Source organism: Palaemon carinicauda, chromosome 4 (genome assembly GCF_036898095.1).
Source record: "Palaemon carinicauda isolate YSFRI2023 chromosome 4, ASM3689809v2, whole genome shotgun sequence".
Taxonomy (NCBI): domain Eukaryota; kingdom Metazoa; phylum Arthropoda; class Malacostraca; order Decapoda; family Palaemonidae; genus Palaemon; species Palaemon carinicauda.
In genome coordinates this window covers 30,889,459-30,907,422 of record NC_090728.1, presented here as the reverse complement: position 1 = coordinate 30,907,422, position 17,964 = coordinate 30,889,459, and the positions used below count along the sequence as shown (strand labels likewise).

Here is a 17,964-nt window from a genome sequence, read left to right as displayed (position 1 = left end):
ATTGGATAATGAAAGTAACGAAACTTGAATCAAGTGAATTATGATGAAATTTACATCTCAAATGTGATGTATTTAGATGCAAACAACAAATGATACTAAAACACTTGCTTTATATCTTTCAGGTAAAAATAGTCACAAGAATTTCTAAACACTGGAGAATTTACATCAAGAAAAATTAAAATTCCTAAAATTAGTAAACAACTTTGATGAAAGATGAGTACTCACACACTGACAAAGATGGAGACAGACTTTAAACAGCAATGAAATTATTTTAAATGTTTTATTACAAAAAAAAAAAAAAGTGTTTCTTAATTTTCAACTAACGAGTAGAAAAACCTTTGCCTGTTTTATACAGTATTTTTAATGATTTTTTCAAAATATTTTCTGGCTTTTTTTCTTTACTATGTAAGACATAAAAACTGTGAAATGAACATAAAAGGAGTATATAATAAATTACACAAACTAAAAAACAATTTTAGGTAGGAGTCTATCACCTCTGTTCATGAGACAAGTTGTAACCCCTTTATGGAATGTACCAGAAAAGGTTCTTCTAATAGTAAAACTTAAATTAGGCGGAAGATGATTATTATTTGTTTGATGTCCCATATATTAAAATTAGTCTGCATTTTTCCAATCATTGCAAGATGGCATGCAGAAGAGTAAATATTAAGACTCTTCAAGTAAATATTAGTAACCTGCAGTTATCACAAAAATATTTGAGAATTATAGATTATAAATTCTGAAATGACTAGGTCAGCCTTTTGAAAAAGAAAAAAAAATGTGAGGAAATGACAAGGAATCTTGTACCAATAACTGAAGCAAAAGAAAAAAAAAAAAGAAAAAAAAAAGATGGAATTTCTCTGTACAGTACCATACCACAGCTTGATGTGTAAATACCCTGGTGTGCAAAGGCAGGTAGGCTAGTATTTCAGCAAACAATTATTTGTATTTCTTATGCTGTACATTTATGTTTTCAATATCGGTATTACTACTACTAGTCTCGTATTACATTATACACTATACTAAGAATTTTACAAATGCATTTTAAAGTGTTTTAAATTTTTTTCTGCACATACATACATTACATACAACATATGCACTACATACACTTAAACATGGAAAATGATTTCTGCCACATGTACAAACTACATATTTCTGATACTGCTAAAAAGGAGAATAATCAAGCCCCCCCAAAAAAAGAATGATCCTACAAATTCATTACCAATGGATTAATTTTAACAGAACAGTTGTATATCTTCATGCAGTGTACAACTACAAACAGTGGAGAACTATAAACATGCACAAATATAAGCACATATGGCCAATTCTACTTGCCAAAGGCCATCCCTAGTTCTTTGCTGCAGGCTTCCTTTATCAGGAAGAATTAATTCTCTTTCAATCTATTTTTGGCAAGATTATATCTAAAGAATTCTATATCACCATCAAATAAGTTCTTTCTTTCAAATAAGACTAATCATCTACATGACAGTTATTTGTTTTGGTCTTTAATATGAAAAATTTGTTACTATTCAAAAGCACAGCCCTACTGTGATTATAATCGCAAGCCTCTTGACTACAAGGCATTCTGAAATTTCCATTTTAAACTAATACAGTGTAGTGTCCACTGAATGATTATGAGAGTCAACTGTTTTGATAATTCTTTTATCTTTTTCATCCTCACTTTCAAATTTTATTTATTTCTACTCTATTTTAAGTCGTGAAATATATTATTACAGAATTAATGTTCAACAACTGAAACTGATCTATTTTCAATATTATCCACATTTTATTTCTTTCTGTCAATCAGCTCTTGTATTGATTTCCCAGCTGACCTGTGTATTTTGTATTTACAGTAATGCTGTTTAAAATCTGTCCCTATTCATTTAGATAAAAAATATAAGATTTTACAATAATTTCTTTGAGTATGCATTTTCTATGGTCATCTTAAGAGTACCCTTAACTTTCTATCATAATATACTATACTGTATTCTAATTTTACTAATATTTGGGGCCATTACTTTGAATGCAGAAACTGAAATGGTCTACTAATAAGCATTAAAATATTTTACCCAAATATTCATATTTATGTAGAATCTAGAGCTCAATAAGTAAACAAAAATTTTTAAATAAGAAACATTATAATACTGAACATGGAAAAGGCAAAACGAGAGGTCTGAAAGTTAAAACTACAGTAGAGTCAGACAAAAAACAAATCACATACAGGAATATCCATATATAGGTCTTTTAATGTTCATAAAATTATTCAAGTTGAAATCACATATATTTTTGAAACAGAAACAAACTTTTTGAGTTACAAAATAATTTCTCCGATAAACTAATCAATAGATTATATGGAATGACTGGTTATGTACATAAAAAAACCCACAGCCTTATAAAATGGAATGTACATTGCTGAATGATGATAAACATGAGAATTAATTCAACAACATGGTAGAAGTGTGGGCTTATGAATGAGTTACTCCTTTCCTAGCAACGAGAAGATTTAAGACTGGATGCTTCTTAATGTAATCCACAGCTTTCTTATGGGTTACCATAGTGAAGTCATAACCATTACACTGTAATATTTTATCATGGACTCGAAGGCCTGCTCGAGCTGCTGCACTGCCATCGTGTACCTGGCAACATAAGTTGTATCATGTATCCACCAAATGCCTATACTATTCTTTCAGTGTCTCAAGTAACTGCATTATTAAGTTATGCAATAATGCATAATTGTCATATAATTAAAAAAAAATTTAGTACTTCAATTGTTCTTGTTTATTAATAGGAAAAACCAAAAAAAATTAGTACTTCTATTGTTCTTGTTTATTAATAGGAAAAACCAAAAGTCATTTAAACACTTTTCATGTTCCTTAACATAAAATCTCTCAAATAAAATATTAACTCTCCGGCCAACAAGTAAAGAAATATCCAAAATTAAAATAACTATCAGGTACAGTTGACTTCATTAATCCCCTACAATCATAGGAAGCTAAGGAGATGTCTGACAGTTTAACATTGTAGCAGGTAATGCTGTTTAGCAAAAGATAAGTGCTGGCAACACTGCAGTTGCTGAGGTTGTAAACACATGATCTAAAACATTTTATATTAATTTTACTAAGTGCTGTATAACAGCAATTAGCAAAATTAATAAAAATGTGTTTGTTCATGCTTTTACAAGTTCAGCGACTTTGTTTTACAGGTAGCATTGCCAACAGTTTCTCTTTTACTAAACAAAGCGTTCCCTATGACACTGTACAATTATCAGGCATCTCCTTCCCTTCCTGTGCAGTGTACCAGAATTAATGAAGCCAATTGTACCACCTGTAGCTAATAAAAAATGGGTGAAACCAACCCAGTAAGGCTAAAGTCATTATTGCTGTCTGAGCAAAGTTTTGGCAGTAATTTTAGCTTTCTGGATGCATTGTAACATTATAGGCACTGTGTGGGCAAAGATCTGGCAGTGATTTTAGCCTTCTGGAAGTGTTGTAAACGCTTTTGATACTACAGTGGAATATTACGTAAAGGCAAAATTTAATGTAGTTTGATTCTAGTGATGACTGTTTCAGATTAAAACTTTGAGATTTGATATTATTTGGATATATCATAAGAAAGTACTGTAACTGAAAAAATGTTAGCCTCAGTGGGAAACACTGAAGTCTTGTATGTGAAGATTACTCTTATTATGTAGTTTACCTAAATCAATGCGTAAAAATTATGTTTACATAACTTTAATTGCCGTGTCTAATTCCCTCAGACACATAGTGCAGGTAGTAGGTTGGCCAGGGCACCAGCCACCCACTGAGATACTACGGCTAGAGTTATGGAGTCTTTTGACTGGCCAGACAGTACTACTGTACATTGGATCCTTCTCTCTAGTTACAGTTAATTTTCCCTTTGCCTACACACACACACACTGAATACTCTGGCCTATTCTTTATATATTCTCCTCTGTCCTCATACACCTGACAACACTAAGAATACAAAATTCTCCTTCACCTAAGGAGTTACTGCACTGTAATTGTCCAACGGCCACTTTCCTCTTGGTAAGGGTAGAAGAGACTATAGCTATGGTAAGCAGCTCTTCTAGGAGGACACTCCAAAATCAAACCATTGTTCTCTAATCTTGGGTAGTGCCATAACCTCAGTACCATGGTCTTCCACTGTCTTGGGTTAGAGTTCTCTTGCTTGAGGGTACACTAGGGCACACTATTCTATCTTACTTCTCTTCCTCTAGTTTTGTTAAAGTTTTAATAGTTTATATAGGAGATAATCATTTTAATGTTGATACTCTTATTAAAATATTTTGTCTCTTTGTTTCCATTCCTCACTGGAATACTTTCCCTGTTGGAGCCCTGGGCTTATAGCATCTTGCTTTTCCAACTAAGTTTGTGGCTTAGCAAGTAATAATAATAATAATAATAATAATAATAATAATAATAATAATAATAATAATAATAATAATATTTTACCTAGCACAAACAAGAGGTCCTCAGGCTACGATGGGATCTGTTCCTAAGGTGTGTCAGATTTATTTACATAACATACTGTATGTACATATGTATATACATACTGTACATGTAGAATATACTTTAAAAAAGTGAGAAAATCCTTTCCATTCATAAATTATTGTACCCTATACACACAAATACATGTAAATAACTATACCCTATACATACAAATACATATATAACTGAATCCTATACTGTACAGTACTAGTACACAATAATTAATATACATAACAATTCCTTACCTTTATTCCTGTGGTTGATCTGCACAATTTAATCAGAAGTCTCCCTTGCAATTTACAGACATGATGCACAGCAAAAATATTGGCACAACACTATTCCGAAAATGAGCAGCACTAAAAACCAAAATTTGCATCATAAACAAAGATGGCAAACTAATGCTAAAATAATGCGTAACACATTACTCTGTGGCGTTAGTTGCTCTCAGCGTTGGCAAATAGTTTGTCGTATCAACGAACTAAATGTCGTAGCTCAAAATAGAGTCGCAAGGATTTTTTAAATACCTCATGAGAGCCAGTTTGTAACGGAATTCTCGTAACTCGAGACCGCCGTAACCCGAAGACCTCCTATATATCTTGCGTATGGTGTTACGGATGGCAGTGATGACGGCCCTGAACCAGGACCCCCTACGGTACCTACCAAACCAACTGAGTTTAATCCCAGCAAGGACTGGTTTGATAAATTTCAGAGTAGGTTCCACCTTAAGAGTGTGTCCCTTCATGGATAAGCTGCCTCTGCTGACAGACCTGGCACTGAGGAGTACGTTAACTAGATTTTCAAGACCCTGGTCGAGGGGGAGCATTTGCATGAATAAGTATTTAATATGGATGAGACAAGCCTCTTTTGGAATTAGATACCATCGTGGATTTTCATTACTGAGGAGGCCGGAGCCCCTGGATTTAAGGCATACAAAAATAGCCTCAGAATTTTAATTTGTGAAAATACTGTAGGTTTTAAGATAAAGCCTAGGTTTATTTATACTGTACAGTAAGTTAAAACAAGGGGCTTCCAAAAATAACTAATTTGTAAGTAATTTTTATTTTTCCTAGTACACAAACCTGGAGCTATTTATAGGGTATACTTTCGGCGCAGCTGAAAGACGAGCCATGATAATTATTTTAGTGAGGGATAACTACCCCATCCACTAGTTAGTGGGTGGGGGGTGAGGTAGACTGGCTTGCCCGCTCACTCACACCTCTCGGCTCAGTAACCACTTTGCTTTATGGCAGGACTTCTCGGGGGACAGGGTGGCGGGCCAATTTGTATAAATAGCTCCAGGTTTGTATACAGTGAACCCTCGTTTATCGCGGTAGATAGGTTCCAGACGCGGGCGCGATAGGTGAAAATCCGCGAAGTATTGACACCATATTTACCTATTTATTTAACATGTATATTCGGACTTTTAAAACCTTCCCTTGTACGTAGTACTGTTAACAAACTACCCTTTAATGTACAGAACACTTAATGCATGTACTACAGTACCCTAAACTAAAACAGGCACAAATATTAAAGGCGATTTTATATCATGCGTTTCCTAAACACCTAAAAAGCACGATAAAAAATGGCAACCAATGTTTTGTTTACGTTTATCTCTGATCATAATGAAGAAACAAACTCATTTAGTGTACTGTACACATATATGTATAGGTTAGTTTTTGCATCGATTATATTGATGTATACAGTATGTTGATTTTGTTATTACCAATGTTTTACTTAATTTTCCTTAGGACTTCCAAATGAAATGTTTTTCTTTATGACGCCACCTGAAACGATGGCGTCATAAAGTACGCTCAGTAAACAACCACGCTCAGAACAAAGAAGGCATTTAACGCGCATGATGAAAGTGATAAATAATGATATTTACAGTAAAAGCATTTACAAAATATGTTATTACAAATATTATTTACCGTATCTATATAAAATCATACAGTACATACTGTACGTAGCAAAGCAGGAAAACAATTTACGAGAGAGAGAGAGAGAGAGAGAGAGAGAGAGAGAGAGAGAGAGAGAGAGAGAGAGAGAGAGAGAGAGATTGTTTTACGTACGTAAATGTAAATTTTAAACAAAAAAAATATGATAGGCTTTTAAAACCTTCCCTTTAACTTAATGCATACAGTACTAAACTATAAAACAGACACAAATATTAAAATGTTTAAGTAAAAAATAAAGATTGTTACTGTACTCACCACAAAAGAAGTTCAAGAAAAACTTGAATGATGATGGCGATGAATTTGCTGCACAGTAGAAATGATGATGATGAAGCTGATGATGTCTTCTACTGTGCAGCCAATAATAGTATTTTACGTCTCTTCAGACGGAGGTGTCTTTTCCTGGGACACCTCTTCAACTTCTTCCTGAGACACTTCTTCAATTTCTTCTGAGGGCATTGTGATCGGAAGTTGCTGCCGCTGCTTCTTCTTTCGCAAGAGCATCCTGTAGGGAGCCATGTGTTCATCGATCTTGGTGCAGAATTGTACAGAACGAACCATATCCTCGTCCCACTCTTGCGACATTTCTTTCACCTCATTCGCAAGCTTGCAGAGCTTGGCAAGCCGTTCTAATGTTAAGACCGTTTCTTCGACATTTTCTTGGAACTCTTCCTGTGTTTCACTGTCTTCACTGCCCGATTTCGTCAGGTCTTCGAGGTCTGCGGCCGCGTAACTTCTACTGTCTTTTAACATAGTATCGAGAAGCGTCACCTTCTCAGCAATCGTCATCATCTTTCGGTGCTGTTTAGGCTCACTACCAGCCTTAGTAGAAGCAGAAGGCTTGGGAGGCATTGTACAGTAGGGTTTAACAGAAAGTTCAACTTAAAACAGTCACACACAGCACAGATTAAACTTCACAAAGTTAAGAACGTCTACTCAGCAATACGCGGAAAGAGAAAGTGAACGATGCAGCCCCGCGAGAACTGTGATGCTGCGGGTAGAAGATGCGGGCAAAACACCAATCACAGGCTAGATAACAAAACTTGAGTTTTGATTCGTCATCTATCAGCGCTTGAACCAATCACAACCCGTCTTACAGTACATGGTGCGTTGGTTACTCATAGAAGATGCCCCGCGCATACTGAACGTACGTAGATTAAGTACAATACCGTAATAATAATAAATAATGATAATAATACTGTACAGTAATAATAATAATAATAATGATTAATAATAATAACAATAATAATTTTATTAACAACAACAACAATAATAATAATAATAACAATAATAATAAAAATTTACGTACGTACGCTATTTTACGCCTCTCTCTCTCTCTCTCTCTCTCTCTTTCTCTCTCTCTCTCTCGTACGCTTACAGTACAGTACTTATTCGAAATGTGATTTTTGCAACAAAGAATATTATTGGATGCAGTACTGTACTACGTACGTATACATACAAAAGATTCATGGAAAAGAAGCACATCCATTACAGTACACACCATTCTAATATGGTATGACTGCATCTGATTTGCGTTTCATGTTCGATTTAATTTTACTACGTACTGAATTATCGTATGATCACATTCTCTTTTCGTGTTTTATTTCTTTCTGTGCTGAATTATATATCATATGTAATGCAATGAACAATCAGTAAGAGCAGATATTACTAATTACAGTATTAATGGAATTACAGGTAACAAAATATCGTATTTGGTTATCTTCAGATTTCGCGGTATTTTCGAATTTTCCGGAAAATCCGCGATATGTATATATATATGGGTTATGGGAAAACCCCGCGAAGTGGTGAATCCGCGATTGTCGAACCGCGAAGTAGCGAGGGTTCACTGTACTAGGAAAAATAGTAATTACTTACAAATTTGTTATTTGTTCCGACGTAGATACAAACCCTCCGCTATTTATAGGGTGACTTACTCTTAGGAGGGAGGAAGTCCTCACTAACTGGCCTTGGTCATGACCGGGGGTCCTCTCTATTTCGATCTGTGATAGATAGTAGAAGGGACCCTACCCTCGTTAAAATCAAGTGCCGATATGAGGTAATGCACTGATAGCGGCCTGCAGAAGCTTGTGTGTGAGTGGAACTAACAGTGTGGCTTGTCTTTAACATAGGAAACTCAAGTACAAAACCTGTTGTTTTTAAAGACTTACCCAACACCCTCCCTCTAAAAGGTATAGGGGACGTAACAAAATCAAAAATTTTAAGTAATTTGTATTTTTCCTAACAGTACTTACCTCGAACTACTTTCTTAGGAGTATCTGGGATCTCCTCCCTAATCGACCAAGAATTTTGTGCAGTTCCCCCATCTCCATTTTCCCTTGTCGGGTCCCTCTGTGGCGGATGGATACGTGCCCTGAGGCGACCCGGGGTCAGCGTGTGAGAGTGCGCTACTAGGTCTGTGTCGCCAGTAAGCATATGTTTAAGTATTACTTCGAACTCCTGTAAGGCACTCGGGGGCAGGATTGGTGGGCAATAACCCGCCCGAAAGTAGTTTGAGGGAATTACTGTTACGAAAAATACAAATTACTTAAAATTTGTGATTTGTTCCAACACGGAGTACTTACCTCGAACTACTTTCTTAGGAGACTTACACTTTAGGAGGCGGGGGTGGACTTACAGGCTGGAAGACCCACCACTACCATCCCAGGACACGGGACCTAGATAGGAGGCTAGGTCCAGAGGACACAACGGACAGGGTAGGAGAGTCGCGGGAAGCACGCAGAAGTCTACCTGTTTGTATAACTCACCTTTATGCATAATCCGGACATGGGCTTCCACAACATCCATCTCTCACATGGGAGGAGGAAAGGAAAGGGAAAAAGGGTAGCAAGGAAAGGGGAGTAAGAAGGAAACTTGTGTCGCTTGCAATTACTTCCCTCGGGCTACCCGGGGCTCTTAGCTTTAAACTTGTTGCATGGCGGAAATCACTGGTCCAATGGAGAAAGAGTCCAGGGACTTCCTCGTACAGTCTTTCAGGTAGTGGGCCGTAAAGGTGGACTGCCTGGACCATGTGCCTGCTCGCATGATTTGGCCTACTGCCATGTTGCTGTCAAATGCCAAAGAAGTGCTAAGACCTATAATATCATGGGGTCGCGGGGTACCAGGGACCGCAGACCCCTCACTGTCGTAAGCTCTCTTGATGACTTGCCGAAGCCAGAAGGAGATCGTGTTCTTAGACAATGCCCTCTTTACTGGGCCTGAGGAGACAAACAGACTTTTGATGGCCGGCCGGAGTCTGGCTGTCCTGCTTAGGTATTTCCTGACTGTTCTCACTAGGCACAGGAGCAAGTCTTCCGGGTTGTCTGAGTGAGGGATCACTGGGACTGAGAACCCCTCGAATCTTGGGTCTACAATGGCTGGGTTCTGAGTTTTGGCCACAAATTCAGGCAGAAACTTAAAGGACAGGTCCTTCTACCCTTTCGAGTGCGAGACCTCGAATGACAAGCCGTGGAGCTCACTCACACGTTTGGCTGAGGCTAGAGCTAGTAAGAACACTGTCTTGAGGGTGAGGTCTTTATCCAGGATATCCTTGAGGGGTTCGAAGGGAAGCCTTGTCAGAAGCTTGAGAACCTTGGCTACGTCCTACTGCGGGACCCGGGAGGCGCGGGGGTAACAAGATTGCTCGAAACTTCTGATGAGCATGGAAATCTGGCAAAAGGCCCCCAGGTCGATGCCTCTGAGTTGAAATACCTGCCTCAGGGCCGCTCAGACTCCCTTGATGGCTGGAATGGAGACCCCCAGGTCATCCTTCAGGTGGACCAGGAAGTCTACAATCTTGTGGACTGATGCATTCAGAGGTCTCAGATTCTGTGTGGCACACCACTTCACAACCGTGGCCCACTTGGCCTGGTACACCACGCTCAAGGACTTCCGAAGATACCTGACATCCTCGAAGCTGTCTTCTCCGAGTATCCTTCTTTCCTTAATAGACGCTCGATAACCTCCACGCGTGTAGCTGAAGGCACTGAGGCTTTTCGTGAAACCTTCGAAAGTGGGGCTGGTGCAGCAGATCTTCCCTTACTGGCAGGGGCCACGGAGGCAAGGTGGCCAGGTCCTGTAGATCCGCGAACCACTCCCTCTCCGGCCACCAGGGCGCTACCAAAGTCATCCTTGTAGCCCTTGATTGTCTGAGCCTGTTGAGCACCTGCCTGAGAATCCCGAAGGGGGGTAAGGCATACGCGTCGAGTCCGTCCCACGAGTGTTGGAAGGCGTCCTCGAACGCTGCTGCCGGGTCTGGCACAGGAGAACAGAACTCGGGGAGCTGAGTGTTGAGCCTCGTTGCGAATAGGTCTATCACCAGTGAGTCCCACAACTGGAGGACCTTCTGGGCCACTTACCCCACTACTTGCCCTTCCCTGCTGAGGCCGTCGGCTAGAACGTTTCTCTTCCCCGGAATGAACCTGGCTGTGAGAATGATGTGTTTCCTCTCAGCCCATTCCAGGATCTGAGACGTGAGATCGCACAGCTCCCTTGACCTCAATCCTCCTTGTTTCTTTATGTAGGCCACCACGGTGACGTTGTCGCACATGAGGGCTATCGAGTTTCCTTTTAGACGATGGGTGAATATTGCGAGGGCCTTTTGAACCGCCAGGAGCTCAAACAGGTTTATGTGGAGGAGCTTCTTCTCCGGGGACCACTTTCCCTCTGCTGTCTCTTCGAGCAGATGGGCTCCCCACCCCTCCTTTGACGCGTCCATGAAGAGCAACATCTCCGGAGGAGCGGATGCGAATGGCAACCCACCTAGGGTGTTCTCCCTGTCGGACCACCAGAGGAGCATGTTCCTGGAGGCTGGAGTCATCCTGACTACGTCCTGAGGCGGGTCTCCCGGTGACCAGAGGTCCTTCAGATTCCACTGGACCGGCCTCAGCTTAAGCCTCCCCTGAGGAACTAGCTTCTCCAGCGAGACCAAGTGGCCCACAAGTCTCTGCCAATCCTTGGCTCTCATTGGTGCATTTGTTAGGAATGGTTGTATAACATGGTCCAGATTGTCCAGCCTCTCTTGAGAGGGGAATGCCCTTGTTAATTGGGAGTCCAGGACCATCCCTAAGTACGTCATCCTGGTGGTGGGGACTAACTGGGACTTCTCTAAATTGATGGTAACCCCCAGTTCTCTACAGAATTGTAACATCTTTGCCCCCTGCTCCTTTAAGGCTGCCTCTGAGGCTGAAAGCAGCAACCAGTCATCGAGATACCTGATCAGCCTGATACCCTGCTTCTGTGCCCAGGCTGATACTACGGTGAACACCTGAGGGGCCGTTGACAGGCCGAAGCAGAGGGTCCTGAACTGTAGAGACTGGGATCCCCACTTCACCCTGAGGAACTTCCTGCTGGAGGGGTGTACTGGGATCTGAAAGTAGGCGTCATTGAGGTCCAGGGACATCAAGAAATCCCCTTCTCTCAAGGCTGCCAGTACCAACTTTGGTGTGTCCATCTTGAAGGACGTCTTCTTGATGAACTTGTTCCGGGCCGAGAGGTCTACGACTGGTCTCCAACCTCCCGTAGCTTTCTCTACCAGGAAGAGCCTGCTGTAGAACCCCGGGGACGATTCCTGGACAGGTTGCAGAGCTCCCTTGTTCAACATGGCTGACACTTCCTCCTGCAGGGCTGCTCTCTTCTTGTGATCCTTGGGGGCCAGCCACTCCGCCCGATGTTCGGGAATAAGAGGGGGCGGCTCTGTCAGGAAGGGAATCCTGTATCCCTCTCTGAAGACTGTCACGGACCACGGGTCCGCACCGTTGTCCCGCCATGCTTGCAAATAGTGCTTGAGGCATCCCCCAACCTGTGGCATGGGAAGGTGTAGGGGGCCTCCCTTCCTATCTCCTTCTGGGGAGACGGTTTGAGCGGCCTCGTCTCGAGCCGGCGTATTTCTGCCTAAAGGAGGCCTGAGTTGGGGCACCACTTCTGTGGGAGGGCTGCGGGAACTGATGCCAGGAAGGGGAGGAGGCCTCCTGTCTAGCTGGTAGCGTAGGTGGGTAGGCCCCGTCCACAGATGGTTTCTTATGGGGAGGGCGCCTTGCCGTTGGCTGTCTGGGCTCCGCCGAGTCTTTAAGTTTCCCCACTCTCTCCATAGTTTCTGCTACTGTCTGAAGGAGGAACAGGGTCTCACCCTACACCGGAGCATTTCTCAGAAATTTCGCCTCACGTTCGGGGAGTCTACGGGGGAGCCTGTTAAGAACCGTATCTCTCCTCCTTAACACCCTGTTTGCCGTCCAGGTCAGGGACTGGAACGTAAGGAACTTCATGGCTTTGCCTCCCGAACATGTTATTTTCATTAGTAAAATAAATTTTTGAATATACTTACCCGATGATCATGTAGCTGTCAACTCCGTTGCCTGACAGAAATCTAAGGTCGGGATACGCCAGCGATCGCTATACAGGTGGGGGTGTACACAACAGCGCCATCTGTGAGTAGGTACTCAAGTACTTCTTGTCAACAAGAACTCAATTTTCTCCTCGGTCCACTGGTTCTCTATGGGGAGGAAGGGAGGGTCCTTAAATTCATGATCATCGGGTAAGTATATTCAAAAATTTATTTTACTAATGAAAATAACATTTTTCAATATTAATCTTACCCGATGATCATGTAGCTGATTCACACCCAGGGTGGTGGGTGGAGACCAGCATACATGTTAACATAAGAAGCTAAGTATCCCGTATTTCATTTTAGCAGTTATTCAAAATAACAAACATAAAATAAATAAGTACCTGGTAAGGAAGTCGACTTGAACTATTACTCTGCCTTTTTTAAGTAGGTCTTCCTTACTGAGCCTAGCAGTCCTCTTAGGATGCTGAACAACTCCTAGGTGCTGAAGTATGAAGGGCTGCAACCCATACTAAAGGGCCTCATCACAACCTCTAATCTAGGCGCTTCTCAAGAAAGAATTTGACCACCCGCCAAATCAACCAGGATGCGGAAGGCTTCTTAGCCTTCCGTACAACCCAAAAAACAACAATAAAAAGTATTCAAGAGAAAGATTAAAAAGGTTATGGGATTATGGGAATGTAGTGGCTGAGCCCTCACCTACTACTGCACTCGCTGCTACGAATGGTCCCAGGGTGTAGCAGTTCTCGTAAAGAGACTGGACATCTTTGAGATAGAATGATGCGAACACTGACTTGCTTCTCCAATAGGTTGCATCCATAACACACTGCAGAGAACGGTTCTGTTTGAAGGCCACTGAAGTAGCGACAGCTCTAACTTCATGTGTCCTTACCTTCAGCAAAGCAAGGTCTTCTTCCTTCAGATGAGAATGTGCTTCTCTAATCAGAAGCCTGATGTAGTAAGAAACTGCGTTCTTAGACATCGGTAGAGTAGGCTTCTTGATAGAACACCATAAAGCTTCTGATTGTCCTCGTAATGGCTTTGACCGTCTTAAATAGTACTTAAGAGCTCTTACTGGGCAAAGTACTCTCTCTAGTTCGTTCCCCACCAAGTTGGACAGGCTTGGGATCTCGAACGACTTGGGCCAAGGACGGGAAGGAAGCTCGTTTTTAGCCAAAAAACCGAGCTGCAAGGAACATGTAGCCGTTTCAGATGTAAAAACCTATGTTCCTGCTGAAGGCGTGGATCTCACTGACTCTTTTAGCTGTTGCTAAGCAAACGAGGAAAAGTCTTTAATGTGAGATCCTTAAAAGAGGCTGATTGAAGCGGTTCGAATCTTGATGACATTAGGAACCTTAAAACCACGTCTAGGTTCCAGCCTGGTGTGGACAACCGACGTTCCTTTGAGGTCTCAAAAGACCTAAGGAGGTCCTGTAGATCTTTGTTGGTGGAAAGATCCAAGCCTCTGTGGCGGAAGACCGCTGCCAACATACTCCTGTAACCCTTGATCGTAGGAGCTGATAGGGATCTTACGTTCCTTAGATGTAACAGGAAGTCAGCTATATGTGTTACAGTGGTACTGGTTGAGGAAACTGCATTCGCCTTGCACCAGCTTCGGAAGACTTCCCATTTAGACTGATAGACTCTGAGAGTGGATGTCCGCCTTGCTCTGGCAATCGCTCTGGCTGCCTCCTTCGAAAAGCCTCTAGCTCTTGAGAGTCTTTCCATAGTCTGAAGGCAGTCAGACGAAGAGCGTGGAGGTTTGGGTGTACCTTCTTTACGTGAGGTTGACGCAGAAGGTCCACTCTTAGAGGAAGAGTCCTGGGAACGTCCACTAGCCATTGCAGTACCTCGGTGAACCATTCTCTCGCGGGCCAGAGGGGAGCAACCAACGTCAACCGTGTCCCTTCGTGAGAGGCGAACTTCTGAAGTACCCTGTTGACAATCTTGAACGGCGGGAACGCATACAGGTCTAGATGGGACCAATCCAGCAGAAAGGCATCCACGTGAACTGCTGCTGGGTCTGGAATCGGAGAACAATACATTGGGAGCCTCTTGGTCATCGAGGTAGCGAATAGATCTATGGTGGGCTGACCCCACAGGGCCCATAGTCTGCTGCAAACATTCTTGTGAAGGGTCCACTCTGTGGGGATGACCTGACCCTTCCGGCTGAGGCGATCTGCCATGACATTCATATCGCCCTGAATGAACCTCGTTACCAGCGAAAGCTTTCGATCTTTTGACCAAATGAGGAGGTCCCTTGCGATCTCGAACAACTTCCTCGAATGAGTCCCTCCTTGCTAGGAGATGTAAGCCAAGGCTGTGGTGTTGTCGGAGTTCACCTCCACCACCTTGTTTAGCTGGAGAGACTTGAAGTTTATCAAGGCCAGATGAACTGCCAACAGCTCCTTGCAATTGATGTGAAGTGTCCTTTGCTCCTGATTCCACGTGCCCGAGCATTCCTGTCCGTCCAGTGTCGCACCCCAGCCCGTGTCCGATGCGTCCGAGAAGAGACGGTGGTCGGGGGTCTGAACAGCCAATGGTAGACCTTCCTTGAGAAGAATGCTGTTCTTCCACCACGTTAGAGTAGACCTCATCTCTTCGGAAACAGGCACTGAGACCGCTTCTAGCGTCATGTCCTTTCTCCAGTGAGCAGCTAGATGATACTGAAGGGGGCGGAGGTGGAGTCTCCCTAACTCGATGAACTGGGCCAGCGATGAAAGTGTCCCTGTTAGACTCATCCACTGCCTGACTGAACATCGGTTCCTTCTCAGCATGCTCTGGATGCATTCTAGGGCTTGATTGATCCTTGGGGCCGACGGAAAAGCCCGAAAAGCTCGACTCTGAATCTCCATACCTAGATAGACAATGGTCTGGGATGGGACGAGCTGGGACTTCTCTATATTGACCAGGAGGCCCAATTCCTTGGTCAGATCCATAGTCCATCTGAGATTCTCCAGACAGCGACGACTTGACGGAGCTCTTAAAAGCCAGTCCTCCAAATAGAGGGAGGCTCTGATGTCTGCCAAGTGAAGGAATTTGGCAATATTCCTCATCAGTCTGGTAAACACAAGAGGTGCCGTGCTTAGGCCAAAGCACAGGGCTTGGAACTGGTACACAACCTTTCCAAAGACGAACCTTAGGAAAGGTTGGGAGTCTGGATGGATGGGGACGTGAAAGTACGCGTCTTTCAGGTCTAACGAGACCATCCAGTCCTCCTTCCTGACCGCTGCTAGGACCGACTTCGTCGTCTCCATCGTGAACGTCTGCTTGGTGACAAAAGCATTGAGAGCACTGACGTCCAGCACCGGTCTCCAACCTCCTGTCTTCTTCGCTACCAGGAAGAGACGGTTGTAGAAGCCCGGGGAATGATGATCCCGGACTATGACTACCGCTCCCTTTTGTAGCAAGAGCGACACCTCTTGTTGCAACGCTAGCCTCTTGTCCCTCTCCTTGTAGTTGGGAGAGAGGTTGATGGGAGATGTAGCTAGAGGGGGACTGCGGCAGAACGGAATTCTGTACCCCTCCTTTAGCCACTTCACAGACTGAACGTCTGCACCTCTGCTCTCCCAAGCTTGCCAGAAGGTCTTGAGTCTGGCTCCCACTGCTGTCTGGAGAGGAAGGCAGTCAGATCCTGCCTTTTGCGGACTTGGAACCCTTCTTGGATTTGCTACGGTGACTGTCGGCACGGGTACCTCTGCTGGAGGTTCTGCCACGAAAGGGCGGGATGAACCTAGTTGCAGGTGTGTCTACTGCTGCAGGACGGAAGGGTCTAGGCACGGAAGGTAAGGTTTTAGCCTTACGTGCGGAAGATGCCATCAGATCATGGGTATCCTTCTGGATAAGCGAGGCAGCCATCCCCTTGATCAGCTCCTCCGGAAACAGACACTTGGAGAGAGGAGCAAACAACAACTCCGACTTCTGGCAAGGGGTGATACCAGCCGACAAGAAGGAGCAAAGATGTTCTCTCTTCTTAAGCACTCCCGACACGTACGAAGCCGCAAGTTCACCAGACCCATCCCGAATGGCTTTGTCCATGCTAGACATGATCAGCATGGCAGAGTCCTTATCCGAAGGGGAAGTCTTTCTGCTTAATGCTCCCAAACACCAATCGAGGAAGTTGAAGATCTCGAAGGCACGAAAGACTCCCTTCAACAGATGATCCAAGTCAGAAAAGGACCAGCAGATCTTCGATCGTCTCATAGCCAGCCTGCGGGGAGAGTCAACCAGACTTGAGAAGTCGCCCTGGGCAGAGGCAGGAACTCCCAAGCCGGGTTCCTCTCCCGTGGCATACCAGACGCTCGACTTGGAAGCCAGCTTGGTAGGCGGAAAGATGAAAGCAGTCTTTCCCAGTTGCTTCTTGGACTGCAACCACTCTCCCATAACCCTCAAAGCTCTCTTGGATGAGCGTGCGAGAACAAGCTTGGTGAAGGCAGGAGCAGCAGACTGCATGCCCAGAGCAAACTCGGAGGGAGGAGAGCGAGGGGTTGCAGACACAAACTGTTCTGGATACAAGTCCCTGAACAAGGCAAGGACTTTACGAAAGTCTAAGGAGGGAGGCGTAGACTTGGGCCCTTCAAAGTCGGAGTGCGGTTCATCCAAATGTGCAGCTTCGTCATCTGATACTCCATCATCCGAAAGCTGAGTAGGAAGTGGCAAAGGCAGAGCAGAAAGCTGAACGGCTGAATCCGGCAGTACGGGTGCATGCGTAGCTGCTGCGGATCCAACATCATGCCGCTGCTGGTCAGTCTGCGAGCTGGCAACAACAAAAGCAGAGTGCTGGTGCGTGGGAGGGGTTGCCGTGGGTTGCGGAGCATGCCGTATGGGATGCGGAGCATGCCGCATGGGTTGCGGAGCATGCCGCATAGTGTCAGAACCCGGCAGCTCTACAGCACCTTCCCACTGCTGATGCGGTAGCTCACGCATGTCAACGGATGGTGCAGCAAGAACATGCGTCTGGCAGGGTGGACTGCGCATCGGTGGTGGAGCTCTCACAGGTGGAGTGTGGGAGCAGGCAGCCGCAGTATCTGCTGAGCGCACAACCGCGGCGGGTTGTAGGTTAACAGGTGCAGTGTCAACCTTCTCAGCATGATACTCTTGCATGAACGCAGCAAGCTGAGACTGCATAGTCTGCAGCATGGACCACTTAGGGTCTACCGTGGTT

At 43.7% G+C, this 17,964-nt stretch overlaps 1 protein-coding gene across 1 annotated transcript in view; it reads right to left on the bottom strand.

The window, feature by feature from the left end:
- Positions 1-24: 24 nt before the first annotated feature.
- The window catches only part of LOC137639855 (tax1-binding protein 3 homolog), a 123,307-nt gene continuing 105,367 nt past the window's right edge, over positions 25-17,964 (bottom strand). Inside the window, exon 4 of the mRNA XM_068372115.1 lies at positions 25-2,636. Within this exon, the coding sequence (XP_068228216.1) occupies positions 2,466-2,636 (171 nt within the window). The 3' untranslated portion in view covers positions 25-2,465. The remainder of the gene's footprint in view (positions 2,637-17,964) is intronic.